At 39.6% G+C, this 18,492-nt stretch overlaps 1 protein-coding gene across 4 annotated transcripts in view; it reads right to left on the reverse strand.

Annotated features, from left to right (window-relative positions):
* Positions 1 to 3,365, reverse strand: part of CPED1 (cadherin like and PC-esterase domain containing 1) — a 151,832-nt gene extending 148,467 nt beyond the window's left edge. Inside the window, exons 1-3 of one of the 4 annotated variants that reach the window (XM_083830877.1) lie at positions 3,203 to 3,364; positions 2,985 to 3,105; positions 2,233 to 2,715 (exon numbers count right to left, since the gene is read on the reverse strand). In XM_083830877.1, coding sequence (XP_083687003.1) covers positions 2,233 to 2,484 — 252 coding nt within the window. In that variant the 5' untranslated portion in view covers positions 2,485 to 2,715; positions 2,985 to 3,105; positions 3,203 to 3,364. Of the gene's footprint in view, positions 1 to 2,232; positions 2,716 to 2,984 lie in introns of all 4 variants that reach the window. The other 3 variants (XM_083830879.1, XM_083830878.1, XM_083830876.1) reach the window with 3 other exon arrangements.
* Positions 3,366 to 18,492: the final 15,127 nt, after the last annotated feature.

Genomic DNA, 18,492 nt, shown 5'->3' on the forward strand with positions numbered 1-18,492 from the left:
GTGAACTTCCACTTCATAAAACATGTTGAAGTGCTTCCTTTAAGCCACTGTTTACCTGTACAATATATTCTTTTAAACAAATTCACTTGCTGGAGTATTCATAGAATAAGAACACGTGTGAATAATTTTCGGACTATATTTTAAAGGATTTTTCCAGATTCATAGATGAAGATTTAAACCAGGGCTTTAATGAAAACTTGTTTTCAGGCTAGTTACTGTGGGTGGCCACATGACTGTAAAATAAAACAGTGAGAAGTTTCAACCATGACATCTGTCTTAAATGTTACTGGGTAGCCAGTAAAATCAAGCAAGATAACAGTTCAGCTATTTGCAAAAGCAGTGGGCGAAAACACACAGTTCAAGAGCGCACTCTCAAAACAAAGTAGAAGAGATTTTTGGAGATGTTTGTCTTTTCTGTTCCCTGAGATTGTTATTCAGCCCACACAACCAACAGAGCATTCTCTGGAAACAGAGAGCAGCTAACAGTAACATCCCAACATGTGCAAGACATTTTGTTCATAATGCTCTAGAGGAAACTTTCAAGACAAATAGGGAGCCAGCTACGGGTGGTCTTCAGAATGTGAAGAGGAATGTGTTAGAGTAGCACAGGCCTGGAAAACATACCTATGAGGGTTAACATATGCATTTAAATCTGTACTACAGGTTCAGCATGTGTGTGATTGATAGTCACATTCAGCCATGCATGCTGGAGAGCAGTAAGTACAGCATGTTGTGTGAACATAATCTTTCTTCTTATTTCAAACAGCTAGCACACCAACTTCAATCTGCATCTTCTTCAGACAAATTGGGAAAGTAGAAATTACAAATATTTTCAGCCAAATAACATACAAGCTAAGTTTTGTCATTGTTGTACCAACTCTTTGAGATTTTAGGTAACTGAATTTAACATATGAATTTTTCATTGCCATGACAATAAGTAAAAAGGAATGGACTATGTCAAAAGTTGTATGCCAATGCAACCTACACTGTCAGATGTGCTCACTTCCCTTTAAATTGTAATTCTTCATGTCACATTGTTGAACAAACCCAAATCTGGATACCTAGTGTACTAAGGGGTCATTAAAATACAAAGTCATGACAAATGCAGTATAAAGTAGATTTCTGCAGCTCACAAGAAAGTGACCTTCATGACTCTGACCTTCATAATATATATATATATCATTTTTTTAAGACTTAAGGTTAAACCTTGCACACCAGTTATTTCACATATCTGTTTTCGATTGCAGAAGATGCACTTTACAACTGCTCTCCTAAAATCAATATTGCTGACCTTTCAGACTGTGAACCCTACCCAATCAAAGAAGAAGCCTTCTAAATCACTGTTTATTTTTAGAAACTTTGACTGCTTTATGTGGAAGCTGTCCACAGTCTGTGATGTCACAGATTTATGTTTACAGCTGTGATACAGTAATACGTAAAATGCCAGTGATATGATAATTTCACAGTGAGGGCTCTGCTGAACTATTAGCAGCACTCTGTAGGACTGAAGGAAACCTGAAGCATTTGTGCTAATGCTGATCACAGATTCCAGAGTGAAAATAACTACCTCAGTCTGGAACGTTTTCCAAGTAAAATAACAGTGTCTGCATTTGTTAGGTTTTAACACCCATCCTAGGAACCCTATGCAAAATAAACACGAGGTCAGGTAACCTAAGGACAGAGTAAAATTTGTGGGATAGAGATTCCAGAGTAAATATTGTGATTTGAAAATGTGAGAAACACTATTATTTTTTTTAATGCAGTTAAATTCAGCTTTTCGGCATAATTTCAGCACAGTTCAAAACTGACCAGCAGATAACTTTAATACAGGGCAACTACAGTCTTGCTGCTAATAACAGCCTCAGTCACTGTTCTTGAAACCCCAACTGCCTCTTGATTTACGTATCTGTACTAGAAAACCTCTGACCCTATTCCTAAAGCCAAAATAAAATATGGCCTGTGCAGCAAACTGAAATCTCTCTGGAGTCACAGAGTAATGCCGTGTTTCGGTCAAAGATTTCAGGATTCCTGTGTTAGCAACACCACACTGAGGAGCTGGTAATGGAGATGTGCTCGCACATATGCCACTGTCGTTAGATCACTCATTTGTTTGTACACAGACCTCAGACTTTCAAGCTTAGTATAATTTTAGCTGGACTCAGATGATCCTGCCAGACTCACCATCCCTCGCCATGCTAATTATTGCTCAGCACTCTGCTCCAGCTGACTTACCTTTTTCACTGCCTGTGCGTCACTGACAGGGAAGAAGCAGCGAGTGCTGCTTGCTGAGACCTCCTTGTATCTTCCTTGCTGTGTTTTACTCAATTTGTGTGGTGAAATCCCATTAACAACTGCTGAAAGGAAGCTGCTGGTCATGAGAGGAGTCAGGGTCTGGCAGAACAGACAGACAGCCACCACTAAGGCCAGGAGGAAGGGGCGAGGGCGACAAAGCCTGCGGCACCTGGGGACTTGCCCACAAACCATGGCCTCACTTCACCCTTTGCCACATTGCAGATGCTTTCGAAGTAACCACGTTCTGACAGGGTAAAAAAAAAAAAAATAAAAAAAAAATTCAAAGGCAGGCTTTATCCAAAACTAGTGAGGACTTTCCCCATTTCTGCTGCTGAGTCCTTTCTTGGTGCCTGGCAAGAAGTCACAGGATCCAGAGGAGCATGGGCTTTTAAAGTATCCTCCCATGGGGTTTATGGGAATAACCTGTGGAAAAAAAAAATATATAAATAAATAAAAGTGAGGAGGAATGAACAGCAGCGTGCCATGGGGTCCGTTGCAGGGAGCTGTAACAAGCCCTTCCACACTGTGCTCCCAGGAGGAGAGACCTGGTAGCAGACAGGTGAGGAGCAGAAATCCACAGCTCCAGCTCTGCAGAAGGAGCTATTCAGCCAGAAAGCAGTATCCAAGAAATCAAGAGGTTAAAGCTGAACACATTGTGTCCACATCTGAAGAGAATAAGAGAGTGTACCAACCTTGTGAACAATCGTTGCTGTTTTTTCTCTCTTGCATTCTCAGTTCCTACTTTGTTTTTAGTTTCCTTCAGTCCAGTCCTTTTAAATTGCCTCTTTCCTGTCAGCATGCACTGATCTCTGCCTAAAAGTGATCATTTATCTGAAAACTGACAGGCTACGAAAATTTTCATTTGCATTTGTTGTGTCCAGACTGCAAGCTCAAAGTTACATTTACTTACTCGGCTCTTATCCTGTTAGAAGTTTCCCGTTCCCCTCTAATGGGCTGCTGATTAAAACCACTTGGAACAACCCTGGCTCATGATCCCAGCTCGTCTCACACACTCAGAAGGCAGGCACACGCACATACACACGCCATCTGAAGCCAGTTGGACCACAGATTTCGTATAAATAAAGGCTGGACTGCTCAGAGGGTGGGGCTAAGCTAGCTGCGCTCCGGGCAGGCACGGGGCTCGGAGACGCAGCCTGAGATCCGGATGGGGAACAGGAGGTGTCCTTGCTCACGCTGCATGCCTCGAAGCCACCATCACTGCAATTTTTAGAAAACTGCTGTTACAGCAATCGGGCTAATTGAAACCATAAAAATATCTTGAAGGCAAGTAGAAATCTGAGCAGCACCTGCAATATTTTACTCCAGATTAACAAAAATGTTGTAAAACGAAGCAGATTTACTTGGATGTGTCACTGACAAAGCAGTTGTCAGTACTTTTCCATATTAGATATGTCTCATCACAGTGTATAAATAAAAGTTCTTACTAATGTTAAAGAGGGAAAGAAAAGAGGGCAGACAAAAATACTCTGATGAAAGCACTTAGCATCTAAGCCACAGAAGGTCTTAGTTACTACTTCCCCCTGCTGACACAGGACAGGGAGGGACGAGACAGATGGGAACAGTTGAGGAACTCTGTTGTCTTTATAGACCTAAACTTCTCATATAATCCAGTTCCTTTAGCTAAAAATATCTATGTACAAGTCATCTATGTTACCCTTCATCCTTAGCTATTTTTGAAAAGAAAGTTCTTCCTACACTGCCTCATATATAAGAAATGAGTGTCGTTAAATAATGATAACCCTGGGCCAATATACAAAATGCAACAGCAGCAGCAGTATTAGCAAGCCAGAGGCCTGTATACAGCACTGAGGAGTAGAGCATATATTTGTTTGAAATGCTGGTATTTATTCAGCTTTTGTATCCTTACCCCCCCAAGCTAAAGCCATTAATTTGCACATATAAGAATGCCATACAAGTGATTCAACACCTCATGCAGAACCTCAGCTGTCAGAGGCATTGCATTTTAGTATTGTCTGGGGCAGTGGTTGTCTAAATTAGATCCCTAGGTTATCCTGGGCAGAAAAGAAGTACAAAACGTGTGGTGCCCTCCAGTGACAGATGCTTCCCATCCACACAGAAGCTGAGACCTCTGCTCTGCAGAGACATGTTGCTTGCGTTCCCTCCTTCCCTGCACACCAGCTCGTATCCTCAGTCCCTGCTCCTGCCAGCCTGTGCTGCAAAGCCTCCAGCAAGCCAACAAACCTCGCTGGTGTGTTCCCTGCAGTTGATTTCAGGGTAGGTCAATGCCATATAATGGAGAGGGTACCCTGGGAGCTGGTACTTTCAAAGGAGCATTGCAGAGACTCTACAGCCAGCCTGGGAGCTACGGTAACCCCAGCAGCAGAGGGGAAGCGCAAAAGAGTTGCCTTATTGTTTGAAGAGATTGCCCTGTGGTTTTTGGCATGCCCTGATTTCTGGGACCACAACCATCAGCTGTGTGGGTGGCATTTGCATGGTTGTCAACTTCTCGCAAATTCTCAGTGAAGGAATTTGTCAGAGCTTTCCATGCTATTGCTAGAAGACTTTACTAAAAAAGGTTAATAAAGATTTGGATTAAAGGTAGTTTTACTGATGTGGAGGCCATAGCCCCTTCCAAGAGTCCCACACTAGAACAGAGTAATCCTCTCTCTCCTCTCCCCCTGCTCCTACAGTAACCTTCAGTCCAGCAAGTAAGCACTTACTCCCTCCAGCCTGACCTCATTTTCCCCAATCCATTTCATAAGTGGAGGCTTTAAACTCACATTTTCCCCATCTCAGAGGCACATCATCCATCCTGCAAGCCCAAGATCATTCATGGGCTCCAGGTTTTCAGGACAGGCCAGCAGCTTTTACTCATTTACTGCACCAAGGCTGACACTGCAAACTCAGAGATGAAGGGAGATCAGTAGAGGGCAAACAGATCTCTGTGCCTCCAGTATACTCCTGGGGATCTGCTTTCTGTTCATCTGCTTTTCCCAGATGTTCCAAGGAGTGAGTTGGCTTTTCCCCTGTGTTTTGTGGTTTCTTTTCATGACGATAGCATGTAATGCAATGTTCCTGAGCTGTAAGTACTTCTCTCAATCAGCTAGAGTGCAATGAACATGATTTGTTATCTTTCTAATCAGCGCTCCATCACATCCCTGGGCCTGCATGTCTACTGACTTATCTGATCACATTCTGATACTTCAGGAATTAATCAAGGACTGTTGCAAATGAGGACTGGTATTAACTAATCACACAGGAAAAGGATATAAATGTATAGAGTCAGGCCTTCAGTGCATAATATTCAAACATCTGCAGAACGCAATTGTCTGTAAGATCAGAAATATCTGGCTAAATATTTATCTTGCAGGTATACATACTTATTTCAGAATTCTTAGCAGAAAGCTGCAAATCTCCTCCTTCTGACATACAAAACAAATTAAGGATTCATTTTCGCTTTAGGATTTCCAGACCCGTTCCCTCCTGTGGCTGGTCCCACTGCATGGATTAAGGACTCTCTGTCCTGCTTACAACTCCCTGCTCCTTCCACTTACTCAGGACTGCTTGCGTGGGTGCTCCCAAAGAAGTCCGTTGCAGTCCAGCTCTCTGTGAGGCAAGGTCTTGCAGGAATCACTTCTGTTAAAACCAAACAGGCATGACTGTCAAAAGTGACCTCCAGTGCTTGCAGCCAGAATCCTGGTTCCACCTGCATCATCTGGAATAGACTGTGAGTGTTTAACACTCACACTGACACAGAAAAGGCAAGGGGAAAATCATGAGACTTGATAAAAATTGCAAGAGACTAGGATTTGAAATGATTTAACCAATATGCCATGCAGGCACGTAACGTGCACAATTCATCATTTCACCAGGGTTTTGAGCAATCGAGCTCATATTCACACAGCTTTCATTTTACACAAATCTGTTTGTTCAGTGGTGAAAGCTAGTGACCACTGAAGAATGATTTCAATGGTCTAACTAGTGACCTGGACAGACAACTGCCAGGAGCTAACCAAGAAGAAAATACGAGGCACAGAAAATTAGCAGGAATTAAAGGCCCGTTGTATATATCCATTTAATGCATGCTTAACTTCACTCAGATATCTAACAAATCATTCTGCAGCTCTGAATAAAGTTAAGTCTAGATATAACTGCTTGTAAGATCAGGATTTGATATAATAAAACTTATTTTGCATCAATAATTTCACTATATAGAGGCTGCCAAGGAGAAAATGTGTTTAAAATCCTATTAACAATATCTGTTTACTAGACCAAGATTCAAATTTCAAGGTATAGCATCCTAGCAACCATTTTGGTGATAAATGAGCTCACAGGAAAAATAAGCTCAAACCAATAATTTCTGAGTGAACTCATCATCAACTTCTTGCAATCGTGTCTGTCATCTTCACAGTGCAGACCTATATGTAATTTTCAGTGTTTATGCTTAAATTTTTAATCTCCTTTTTGTTTTCTAACATACTAAAAACTCTGCCAAGGACCATAAATTCACACTAACTTCAAATATTGGGTAAAATCCCTATGAACAATAGGCATTAATAGCACTGTAGATATTAAAATAAATAAATCTAGTAAACTGTATTGGAGAAAGCCCACTAAGCCGCACCCTTCGGGATTTTTTACTTCACCCTGAATTCAATCCAGATTGCAATTAGATCTGCATGTGTCATCAATCCTGTGTGTGATCCCGTTATGTGTAGTGAATGGGGAAGACTGGCACAGAGTAACAAAGTGAAAAAAAATGGGAGAAATACATTTTATTACTGCTCTGCACGTTGGAAGATTTGATACAACTGTAGTTTAAATTAATCCCAGCATAGAAAAAAAACTACTCTTTCCCCTTTTCCCATTCATAGAACACTGTAAGCCTTAATGATGTTGTAATTGTGTTCCACAAAACACTCCAGAGAAAAAGGGCTCACGTCTTCATCCCGCTTTGGCTCAGCTCTCTGATCTTGGCTTACAGAGAATGCAGGCTAACAGAGGAGATTCTGTAAACCCTTGGGAGGCAAAAAAGTTGATGTTAACATGAGAGGAGTTTTAGGGGATACTCCCCTTTTGGTTTTACTTTTCATTATTGTTTGATTTATTTTTTCTTTTGTCTTTATGTAAGGGGAAGTAAACATCCTAGACCACAGAAGCAGTGTTTTTACTTCTCTGATCATAGGATTTACAGCTCGTACATGGGTATATTCTATATAGTCCATTTTAGGTCTTTAGTCTGCAATTCACTATTATTATTATTTTTTTGTTATTATTGTATAAAGAGCTGCGATTGCTAGATGTTTTGCCCCAAGTAAGATGCTGTCAGGTCTGTGGTTCCGTGGGCAGATCAGCCAGTCTAGGAATTCCCATAGCCTGGAAAGGTGAAGGTCTTTCTTGTTGCCCTTTCCCCTGCCTTTAGTCTCTGCTTCTGCTTGTTCCCTTCTGCTCTTTCTACCTTATGGTGGTAATCATTAGAACCTTAGATTTTTACATGAGGAAAAAGTGTGCAGCTGGGTTGGCTTTCCAATAATGAGTGGGTTGAATCAACTCTTGGAGAGGTCCAATGGGTCCCGGTGCTGGTAAGAGCTACACAGAAGAGCACAAGCGAGAGAAGATGTAAGTAGATGAGGGAAATATGCAGTGGGAGGCTTGATACTCAGCTCACCATACTGTACCCACTGCAGTTACTCTAAAATTTTGGTAGGATCTGGGTCTACTGAGTTATTTGTCCAGGGATATCTTGATTTGTCTTGTGGTTTTTTACCACTTTACACTGAAACACATGTATCTATCTATTTATTTATTTTTATAATATAGAAGGTAGCTTGATGTGAAGGTAAGGGAAAGCAGCTGAAGACCAAAGTCTTAAGAAGATACCAGTTTCTGCTTCAAAGGCAAATTTACATGTCAGGAGAAAGAAATATATCAGCTAATTCTTTGTTTCTTCCTTCCTACAGTTATTCACTGACTACATAATTATGTCTACATAATCCCCTTGATGCAGTCATCCTGGTTACACACAGATTTATGGATTTTGTAGCCCATTTGATTGTTCAAACTCATTGGCTACTGCTGAGAGCTGAATAATAATCAGTGATAATCAAAAAATGCCCAAGTAGGCTGTAAGAACATGGACATTCATTTCTGGGTATGAAGAACAGGAACAAAGTGAAGTATTTATGACTTCTGAAAGCATTCATGTTATTTTTTATTTTAAGTAAATGTTTTATGTCATCACGGTTCTGTGATTCTGTTCACATGCACAGTCCACATGATTTTGTGATGGTAGACATCTCTTCTCTGTCATCTTGCTGATGCCTCTTGTTTTGAAACTTCAAGTTGTGCTGGTTTTGGCTGGGATAAAGTTCATTTTCTTCCTAGTAGCTGGTATGGTGCTGTGTTTTAGGTTTGTAATGAAAACAGTGCTGGTAACACACCAATGTTTTAGTTATGGCCGAGTAGTGCTTACACAGAGTCAAGGTCTTTTCTGCTTCTCCCTCTCTACTCAGCAGGTAGGCAGGGGGTGCACAAGAAGTTGGCAGGGAACACAGCTCATCACGCTGTGCTGGGGCCTGGCCTGGGCCTCCTCAGCACTATTCAACGCTTCAGTACATGCAAGGGGAAGAGCACCTTCTGGATCTGAAGACAAACCAACAGACACTGTGGCTAAACTCAGCCCTTGACTACAGTCAAGAAGAAACATTGGAAGTTTAAGGGAATGCATTTAGCAAGGGAGGAAGAAGCTTCTCCTAAGGGGGAGAAGGAGGAAGAATCAGAAGACAAAGCCCATTCTGTGGCAGAGAAGTCACAAGAAGAGGAGGAAAAAGAGACAGAAATCATGAATGAGAAAGAAACCACCCGATCCTTGACCCTGAATGAGCTGCACGATATGCAAATAGATTTCAGCTGTCATCAAAGTGAGCGTGTTATCAGCTGCTTGCGCTGGTGCTGGGATAGTGGAGCCAATAGTCAAGAATTAGAGGGCAAGGATGCCCAGCAGCTGGAATCCCTCACCAGGGACAAAGTCATCGTGCAAACAATTGGAAAAGGGGCAAAAGTCCTCAGCTCCTGTTGAGTGTGAAAGAAAGGTATCCCTTCAAAGTAGATCTTGCAAATTACCAAGACAGGTGGACCACCATGGAGGGAGGTAAGCAGTACCTGAGGCAATGGTGGAGCTGATCTGTAGCGATCTGAACAACAACCAGGCATCCAGAAACCTGGGTGAAGTCCAGAGCATGCGTGTGATGTGGTCGAAGTCTATACAGAGAGCTGTATGCCAGCACCCTGGCAATAGTGAACTGGAGAGACACAGAGGCGACAATATTGGATGTATTGGCCAGCCAACTCCTGTAACTCAAAGAGAATCTCTTTTCCTCCCTCTGGGCCTGCCTCTCAGCTGTAGAGGTGAGAACATTTGAATTTCCATCCTCCTGTTTCTTCCTACAAACTTCTTCTAATGACAGCTCTGTCTTCTCTCAAAATCATTCTCTTCCTTTAATGCAGTGAATAATCTCTTTTTCAGGTGGTCCAGATCCTCCTTCTTACCGTCTTTTCTTTCTCTCTTTTTCTCTTTCTCTCTTTCTCTCTTTCTCTCTTTCTTTCTTTCCACAGTTACATTCTCTGTGCTTTTTATATGAAAAAGTATTTAAAAAATACTTTTCTACTTCCTCATTCACTTTTACTGCAAGCAGAGCTGCTCACTATCTTTTACTTGTGGAAGAGCCCTGAATGTGCTTTGTATGCTGCAGAGCACCATCTCCTTGCCATTCTTCCTAGCCATTTATGTTCAGGCAAAATGTAATGAAATGTCCAGTAGGAAGAAGTAGAAACTACTGGTGTCACTGATGCCATCCTAGCCTCTCCTTGCCCGCTCAAATGCTGTTTGCAATGGAGGGTAACTGAACTGGTCAGCGAATGCTCCACGAACTGGAACACTGAGCACCTGCTCAGAAAAGCAGCCACAACACTGAAGGAGCCAGGGTGGAGACTGACAGCAAGTGGTGAGCTTACCTGCTTGGGGGCTACGACAAAGGAGTGATCACAAAGGCAGGCCTCCAGGGGGACAGCAGGACAATCCTAAATAGCTGGCTAACAGGGGAAATGTGTGGAACATGCAAACCAGTCTCTGAGCTGTGGAAGGAAAACAACGAATGTGAAGAAATGAACCAGTCTGTAAGGGCATTTTAACAGAGGGAAGAGAAGCATTGAAAACACTTATTTCTAAGGTTTAGCATTCTGCACTTTCTATTATTTTTTTTTTAATAATTAATTGCTGTAGTTTCTGTTCCAGTAAAACCCAAATATAGAATTCAAATGTCATACCCCCAGATCCCATCAAAATGTCTTTCCTCTATTTTTGTGTAAAACAAATTATTTCATTGCTATGTTCCCTTTTCACTTTAGCTTGGCCTCACCATGTGGTTATCAAGACTGGTAGAGTATTTAAAATCTTTTCTTCTTCTGTCCTACAGCACGAGTGGACTCAAAGCAGTCCAGAAAATGAGAAAAGCTGTGGTATCTGGAAAATTCATGAAAGTCATTCCCAAGCACCATTTTTTTTTATATATATACAGGTGCCCTCAAGTTTAGGAGCAAGATCTTTTTTGAATAAGCCACTTGTACATGATGAAAAATACAATTAGGTTCCTTGGTCCGTAAACACTTATTTTTCTATTCATTCCCTAAATTACTTAAACTTTATTTTCTTCTGTTCCTCTTCATTGCCCCAATGATCAGGAACATCCTCTCTTTCTTTAGCAGAATGATTGTTTTGCAGATACCACTCACAGACTTTTGAATGACTATCCCAGTGTCTTCAATGTTCATCAGCCCTCTGATATTTTTTGGCAGCAGGGAAATGAATGGAAGTCTCTTGCCAAAACAATATATATGTATATGTAGTGTCTCCTCTATTGTATGCATATAAAATAATACACTCAGATACCTACAGCTTTCTAGGTGCCAAACATTTCAGACATTTTGATCACTAAATCTTGGTTTGCCCCAGTACAGTAAATGTCTATGCAGATGTACAACTTAAACCGCATCATGGCCTCCACTGACTTCAGTGGGTGGGCTCATACGTGTGGGTGTTTCAGGCACAAGAGAACATCTTTTTATTTATTTATTTATTTATTTATTTATGTTGAAAGACTTTGTACTGATGGGTACTAGTTTAACAGAGCACTTCCGTTAGCAAGAAGAGTTTTAAGACAACCACATCACACAGAAGATATGTGATGACTACATGCTCACCTGTGTCTCCCAAGGCATCCATTCATCTTTCCGGCCCCGTAAAGAGTAGCCATTACTTCTCTACAATACATAACAGTTCATTCCATTTTGTTGCATTATGGTGGTGCCATCAGAATGGGTCAGTAAATGGGCCAGTAAGGAGGTTAAGATTTTTCAGCTGGGGTGCTGGTTGAGATATTTCACATGTATGTGAGAAATTATTGTACAAGTAAATAGAATATGTGGAGATACAGGACATGGTATTTTGTCATTCTTATGGACAAGCAGAAAAAGACAATGATATACTTCTGAAATTATTGATCTAGCTATTCAGTAACTACTGTAGCATGATTACAGCAGAACTAGATAATAGGAACCCCTATGGCATAGAAGTTACTGTAGAAAGGAAGTACCTTTAAGTACATTACATCGTTTATGCACTGACTCTTGACAAACCAGTCTAGGTGATATTTCTAAAAGTAAAGAGCCAAAAAAAAAAAAAGTCAAAATTTTAAAAAGTCAAAAGAGTCCAAATTTTAAAGTCAAAAATTAAGTTTAACTGTTTTTACAGCTAGTGAAAGCAAGGTGGCCAGAATAAATAAATAGTGAAGAAGGCCACACAGAAAGTCTCCATTGCAGCTGGCATGAGGACTGATGAGCTCTTTGTGTCCTGCCCCACACAGTCACTACACTGCCTCTCAACTCTGATCTGTTGAACTGAAAAACTTGCTCAAAATGTGCCTGACAGCTATGTTCAGCAGGCTGAGAGGAAGTGGCTTGAAAGCTGAAACTGAGGGAGGGAGGGAGGGACGTCATGCTGAACTGCTGTGATAAGGCTGGGAGGAAGCCAAGCATCATGTTGTCAGTGTGTGATCTTAACCATTTCGATCAAAAGGGCCACGCGTAAAACTAGCGTTCCAAGCAAGTGTCTGTTGAAAAAGCAAGATATTTTTCAGGTCTGATAGATTTAAAATGTTTTGCTGCCATTATGTACACTTTATACCTATTCTTCATAGTCCAGTGGGACTGAAAAGTGAATAGAAGCATTTTTGTTCATTGTTTGATTACTGGTTTCTAGGGGTTTGTCTCTTTTGTGGGCTGTTTTGTTATATTTCTTGAATTATAGAGGTACTCCAATGTCATAAATAGGTTATGGCTCCAATGAATACATTATTCTATCACTAAAGCCATTGTTCTTAGGATTCAATTTTGCAAAAATTACAATATAACCAAAGTATAACCAGCTCAGAATCCCTGTGAAATACAGTATGAAGTAGCTGAGTAAGCTCTCGTTTCTGTGTTTAAATCAATCACTATACAGCTATGTTTCAATGTACTTTTAAAACTAAAGGATATTGAAGAGACTTTGTTTTGGAAAACAAGGTAAAACCAGGTAGTGCCAAAACAGAAAAGTAATAAAATGTATAGAAGGCTGATAGTTAATGTGCTTTTTTTTAAAACTTAGAAAGATGTTTACAGAGAATATTTGGGGTGAGTTTAGAATCATACCATCATATGAAAACTGGTCACAGTTTTATAATGTGTTCATACAATTATAAACAATATATTTAGATTATTTATTCCTTCATGAGTGTAGATACTAAGATTTAAACAATAGGGAAAAGGAAAATTCAGAATCTTTGCCATCAACATGCTTGTCAGCCTCCATAAAGAGACATTCCCAATGCATTCTTTTCACCCCTTAACAGAGGTCTTTAAGTAAATAGCAGTAGGTGAGTGTTTGGAAAGCATTTTCCAGATGAAAAGTATTTGAGCGTTGGTAAATCTTGAGCATTAACAGAGATACTAACCAAAACACCTTCAAGCTGGATTTTTCCTCTCTTTTGCTTTTGAGAATCGTCTTTTGTTTTCCTGTCCTGGGGTTTCTTCTTCACTGAGGTTTGCTTTTTTTTTCTTTTTTTTTTTTCTTTTTTTTTCCCAGTACACATTTTACATTGTAGTTATGTCTTACAGGAACAACCAACAGTGCTAGAGAAGAAGCAGGGCAAAACTGTTCGGGTATAAGTGACTCTCTCAGAGGTAACCAGTACTTCTGAAATCAGCACCTCCATGTGCGAAAACATGCTTTAAGTCAGCATCTAAGAAAATTTATACTCTGGATTAAAATGATTAACATATAAATTTGATTTGGGGGGCAGGGGGTAATTTTAATATGATTCCTACTTAACTTCTGTTTATTTCTTAGTTCCTTAGCCATTCCTAATGTATTAGGCTACCAGGAAGACTCATGGGAAATGTATGGTAGACCTTTGTAAATTAAAGTAAATGCTTGGCCAATGCTACCGTCTGCAGAACCATTTCTTTTTTCTATATTTCACTAACTAAGGAACACATGCTTTTTTATTATGAGTTACTTTAACTATTGAATATAGACATCCATCTATAGAATGTGCTTTCTTTAAAACAATTATTTAAGCTCCAAATAACAGGACAGAGAAATTAAACACATCTTAAAAATTATTTAAATCAAGAATACCATACCCAAATGAATTCAGAGGAGAGAAACACTCCAACTTGTCACCTTTTCAAGCAAACTACATCACTGAACATTTATGGAAACAATTTTTAAATATGATGAGCACTTTTAACCCTCCCCCCCCGCCCCCCCCCAAAAAGTATATGTAATTTTACACCCACCAGAATAAAATAAAAATAAAAAATAGTAATAATTAAAAAAAAAAGAGATGTAAAAACATTTCATTAATCAAGACAGGGAAAAATATTCCTGTATTTCTGACCAGAAAGGATTCCCAAATTCCTTAGCACCTCCCTGACTGACCAACCCCTTCCAGCCTTTAAGTAAGGCTTGCAAACTTTTTCCAAATATCTATCCCACATGTCTTTTCCTGAGAAGAAAAAATAAAACTTGCTTTGAAATAACAGGGCCACAATTTTGCAAGTGGAAACACTATAAAATTATCTTCATATTGCTGCCTATTTCTGTTCTACCCATTCTCATGTGAAAAAATACAGTATAACTATTATTTATTTTTCTGTAAAGAAAGTGTTATCTTTTGTTATCACTTTGAAAGTGTAGGAAAATGAAATTAACTGTCCATCTAAGAAATAAATCTATATTCCACAACAAAATATACTTAGGATTCCTTTATTTTATTTTATTTTATTTTATTTTTAGGAAAAAATATACAAAATTGTAGCTGAACAACTGAATCTACTTTATTTAGTTTAAGAAATCCTATCATTCTACTCTTAAACTTCAGTAAAACTTTTCTTAATTGGAAGTAACCGGTTTCATAAAAGTGGACATACACATCTGATTTAATGTATATGATGTTGCTGAATATTTTTTTATCTTTTATTTTAAAAAGGCACAGAGCAGTCACAACACACTGTACATATTAATATTAGGGATTTAAAATATTAAAAAAAGCAGTGGATCTTAACATTGTTCTTCATTTTCTACTTATTTGGTAGATTTCTTGTACAGACATGAGGCGAGTGTTTCTCTAACTGAGTTGTAATATGCTAGCTTTTTTTCAATACCATAGGGATTTTTTTTTAGTAGAAAAAGGAAACGGTTAGCAAAAAGGAAATAATTTAGCAAATGGATAATGTCATGTTTATTAAAAATAATTTAAACCTAATATGAAATAATATACAAGACTTGGTTATTCTAAAATGTAAGTTGTGATGCATGCAAGCACAAGTCTATGATGTATAATGCAACTTTTTGGCAATTTTAGCACACTCAAACTGCTCCTAAGTATGAGATATATCTAGAGGAAAGAGCTGCTCGTCTTTACAGAACATCATATGCGTGTAAAAGCAAGATATGTATTTGGAAATGTTAAAGGAATGTTCTTGTAATTCATTACAGATATATTGAAGAGAGGCATTTTTCTTGCTTTAGTTACATTACACTGAAAAACTTTAAAGCAATCCTAGAAAGAGTAACAAAATTGCAAAGACAGTGTTTATACACGGTAGACTAAATTCAGTTATTAATATAAAGTGCATAAAAAGTCACTCCCTTATCCCTCTTGCAGTTCTGCCTCTCAGAGATTTTTACTGTACTTGCAAAACTGAACCCTCTGCTGTCAAGGCTAAGACCACCTGGGTCCTACTTTTGTCACTTGTGATATCTATTGAACAAAAAAAGTGCATGGCCCAGACATTCCAGTGCGATGAGGTGGGAAATGAGAAGGGAAAAAAAAAAAAAAAACTAGCCAAGAAAAGCAAGTTCACAGTACTTCCATGGTGAGGCAGAACAGAAAAAAACAAACCTCAGAATTTCTAATCTTCACTGTATGCAGTTGAACAACACTTTGCAAAGTTCAGTAAAAAAGACAAGAATGCACATTATTCCGTGCTAGTCAGAAAGACAACCTAGCAGGATTTTTAGCGCAGGAAGCATAAATATATTTCCTCTTTTTCATTTCAGTCCTAGAATAAATAAACTGACAACTGAGGCAAAAATGTTGTTTCTTAAAAGCTTCTTAAAAATACAGACAATACTGTCTACAAGGCATAGACCACATTTTGTTTTCTTGGCACACTGGTTCTCAGCTTGTGGTATACAAATACCTCCTAATCCTAAAAATTCAACCAAATGCCTGAGTGTTGAGATGAAACTAGAAACAGCTGCACTGCTTAATGCCAAAGGCTCACCTGACGTAGTGACTTGTATCACACAGCAATCATTGGGGTATGCCAAGAGACTGTAGGACTGTATAGCCATACAGGAACGCTTCCTTTGCTATATACCTCTTGTAATTTCTACTGATCAGTCTTTTGAGAGTTTTTGTTCTGGATGGGTTAGTTCTGCATTTTATGCCTCCATATACTTTACTGCTATTAATTTTTCACTCACTTTTTACACCCATGTAATTTATATGGCAAGTTTTACTACGTAACCATGCAGTATGTGCAAAAATGCTTCTCTTTTTTTTTCATTTTGGACTGACTACCTGCCTGTTACTTCTTCTATCAAAAGCCAACCTTTTCCACAGCACTCCTGAACCTACAGACCCCTGTTACATCCTTACCAAGCTGCATCTTTGCCAGCCAGAAGTCCCAAGTAATTCATCCGTTTCTCAGATTCCAAAGCAGCGACTACTTTGATCCTCCTATGTGAGACTTGCCTAGTTTTACTACATTTTTGTAGAAGGGTGGACCAGAATTTTACACTACAGTAAAACCTAAGTGCACCATCAATTTACACATTTTTCTGTCCTATTCTTTATTTCCTACTAAGTCATCCTTAGCACTTGTCTGACCTGCTGCTGAGCAGTGAACCAGTTTCCATAGAATTACCTAGAAAACTCCCAAATCACTTTCCTACTTAGCAATAGCTACTTCAGAGGATGTAGCTGCCATAAACGGACCCCAGCTGCAGGAGGAGCCCCCGGTGGAGCAGGTGGATGTGGCCTGGAGGAGGCTGCGGCCCATGGAGAGCCCCCGCAGGAGCAGGCCCCGGGCCGGAGCTGCAGCCCGTGGAGAGGAGCCCACGCAGGAGCAGGGGGTCTGGGGGGAGCTGCCGCCCGTGGGGGACCCGTGCTGGAGCAGTTTGCTCCTGGGGGATGGACCCCGTGGTACAGAGCCATGTGGGAGCAGTTCTTGAAGAAACAAAGCATTAGGGACTGACCGCAGCCCCCATTCCCTGTTCCCCTGAGCCACTCGGGGGGAGAAGGTGGAAGAGAGTGGATGGGGGAAGTTTAGTTTATGTTTAGTTTTTCTGTTCTAGTTTTTTTAGTGATAAATTGTTTTAATCTGCCTATGCAGTCTGTTTTGCCCATGATGGTAAACTGACCAATTTCCCTGTCCTTTTCTCAACCTTGAACCCTTTTCTATGGTGTTTTCTCCCCCTGTTCCTTTGAGAAGGGTGAGTGAGAGGGCAGTTGTGGTGGAGTTCAGCTGCCTGGCAGGGTAAAACCACTACATCTGCATCAAGCTTGCCTTCTTTGTCTACTCAACCAAGCTTCCCAATAACTCTAACTAAAATGATGCAAGGACTCTGCCAATATGTATCTACTCACACATACGCTAATTTTATTCTTTATCAATGTATAGAGAAAATGAAAATTAAGTTTGGAAATCCAAAATGAATCTAAAAATTGGCATTGTTTTTATTGTTTGCTAGCCCCTCTGAAATTTTAATTATGCATAACAGTATCTCAAATAGTCCATATATGAATTCTGTCAGAGCTCCCATGAACATTTGCCCCCAGTGATTTGTTGCAGACTCACTTCTAAAGGTGCCTTCTCTTTGAGAGCAATCTTCATGCATGCTGTGGAAAGGGCCCTAGTATTCAAATTTGTCTAACTTCCTAGGCAGCAAAGAAATAATTTAACTTGTCTGTCACAGTAAAATTTCAATTCTTTTTGCACTTCAATCACCTGCTGACCTGTAAGCTTCTCTCACAGGCTTCCTGTTTAGAAGAAAACAAAAAAGCATGTAGAGGCTTTAATGTTCTACATTTTTAACTTGTGCATTGCATTTTTTTTTCCACATTCGTCCATTTCTGTTTTCTTAACTTAGAAACAAAATGCTTATGTACTAATGCGGACATTTTTTTTTTTCCTCTTTTGAGCTCGCTACCTACCTGCTCCATTAAAGTGTGTGCGTGTGTGTGTATATATATTTATGTATATATAGTCAGATGAAACAGCAAACCAGTTTGCTAAAACTTGAAACTTCTTTTTGGATTTGCAGACTCTGCACCATCTTAGGTATTGTCACCACCAGAGTGAAGGAGTTTGCTATCTATTGTCTTAATTCTTAATGAATTTAGTTCTTAGTCCTAGAGACTCAAACATTCAGTCCAAAGAAGTCTAGATTACTTATTGCCTATTTAACTTAAATTCACAGCATGGCACCAGTTTCCAATTGAACAAATACTTTCTCTTATCTCTGTGGTCTCAATAGCCTCACTCAAAACCAGATATTCTAGTCCTGAAGTGTTTTTTAGACTTAGATTTCCACAGAAATGCATACACAGT

This window comes from Anser anser (assembly GCF_964211835.1).
Source record: "Anser anser genome assembly, chromosome: 1".
Classification (NCBI taxonomy): Eukaryota; Metazoa; Chordata; class Aves; order Anseriformes; family Anatidae; genus Anser; species Anser anser.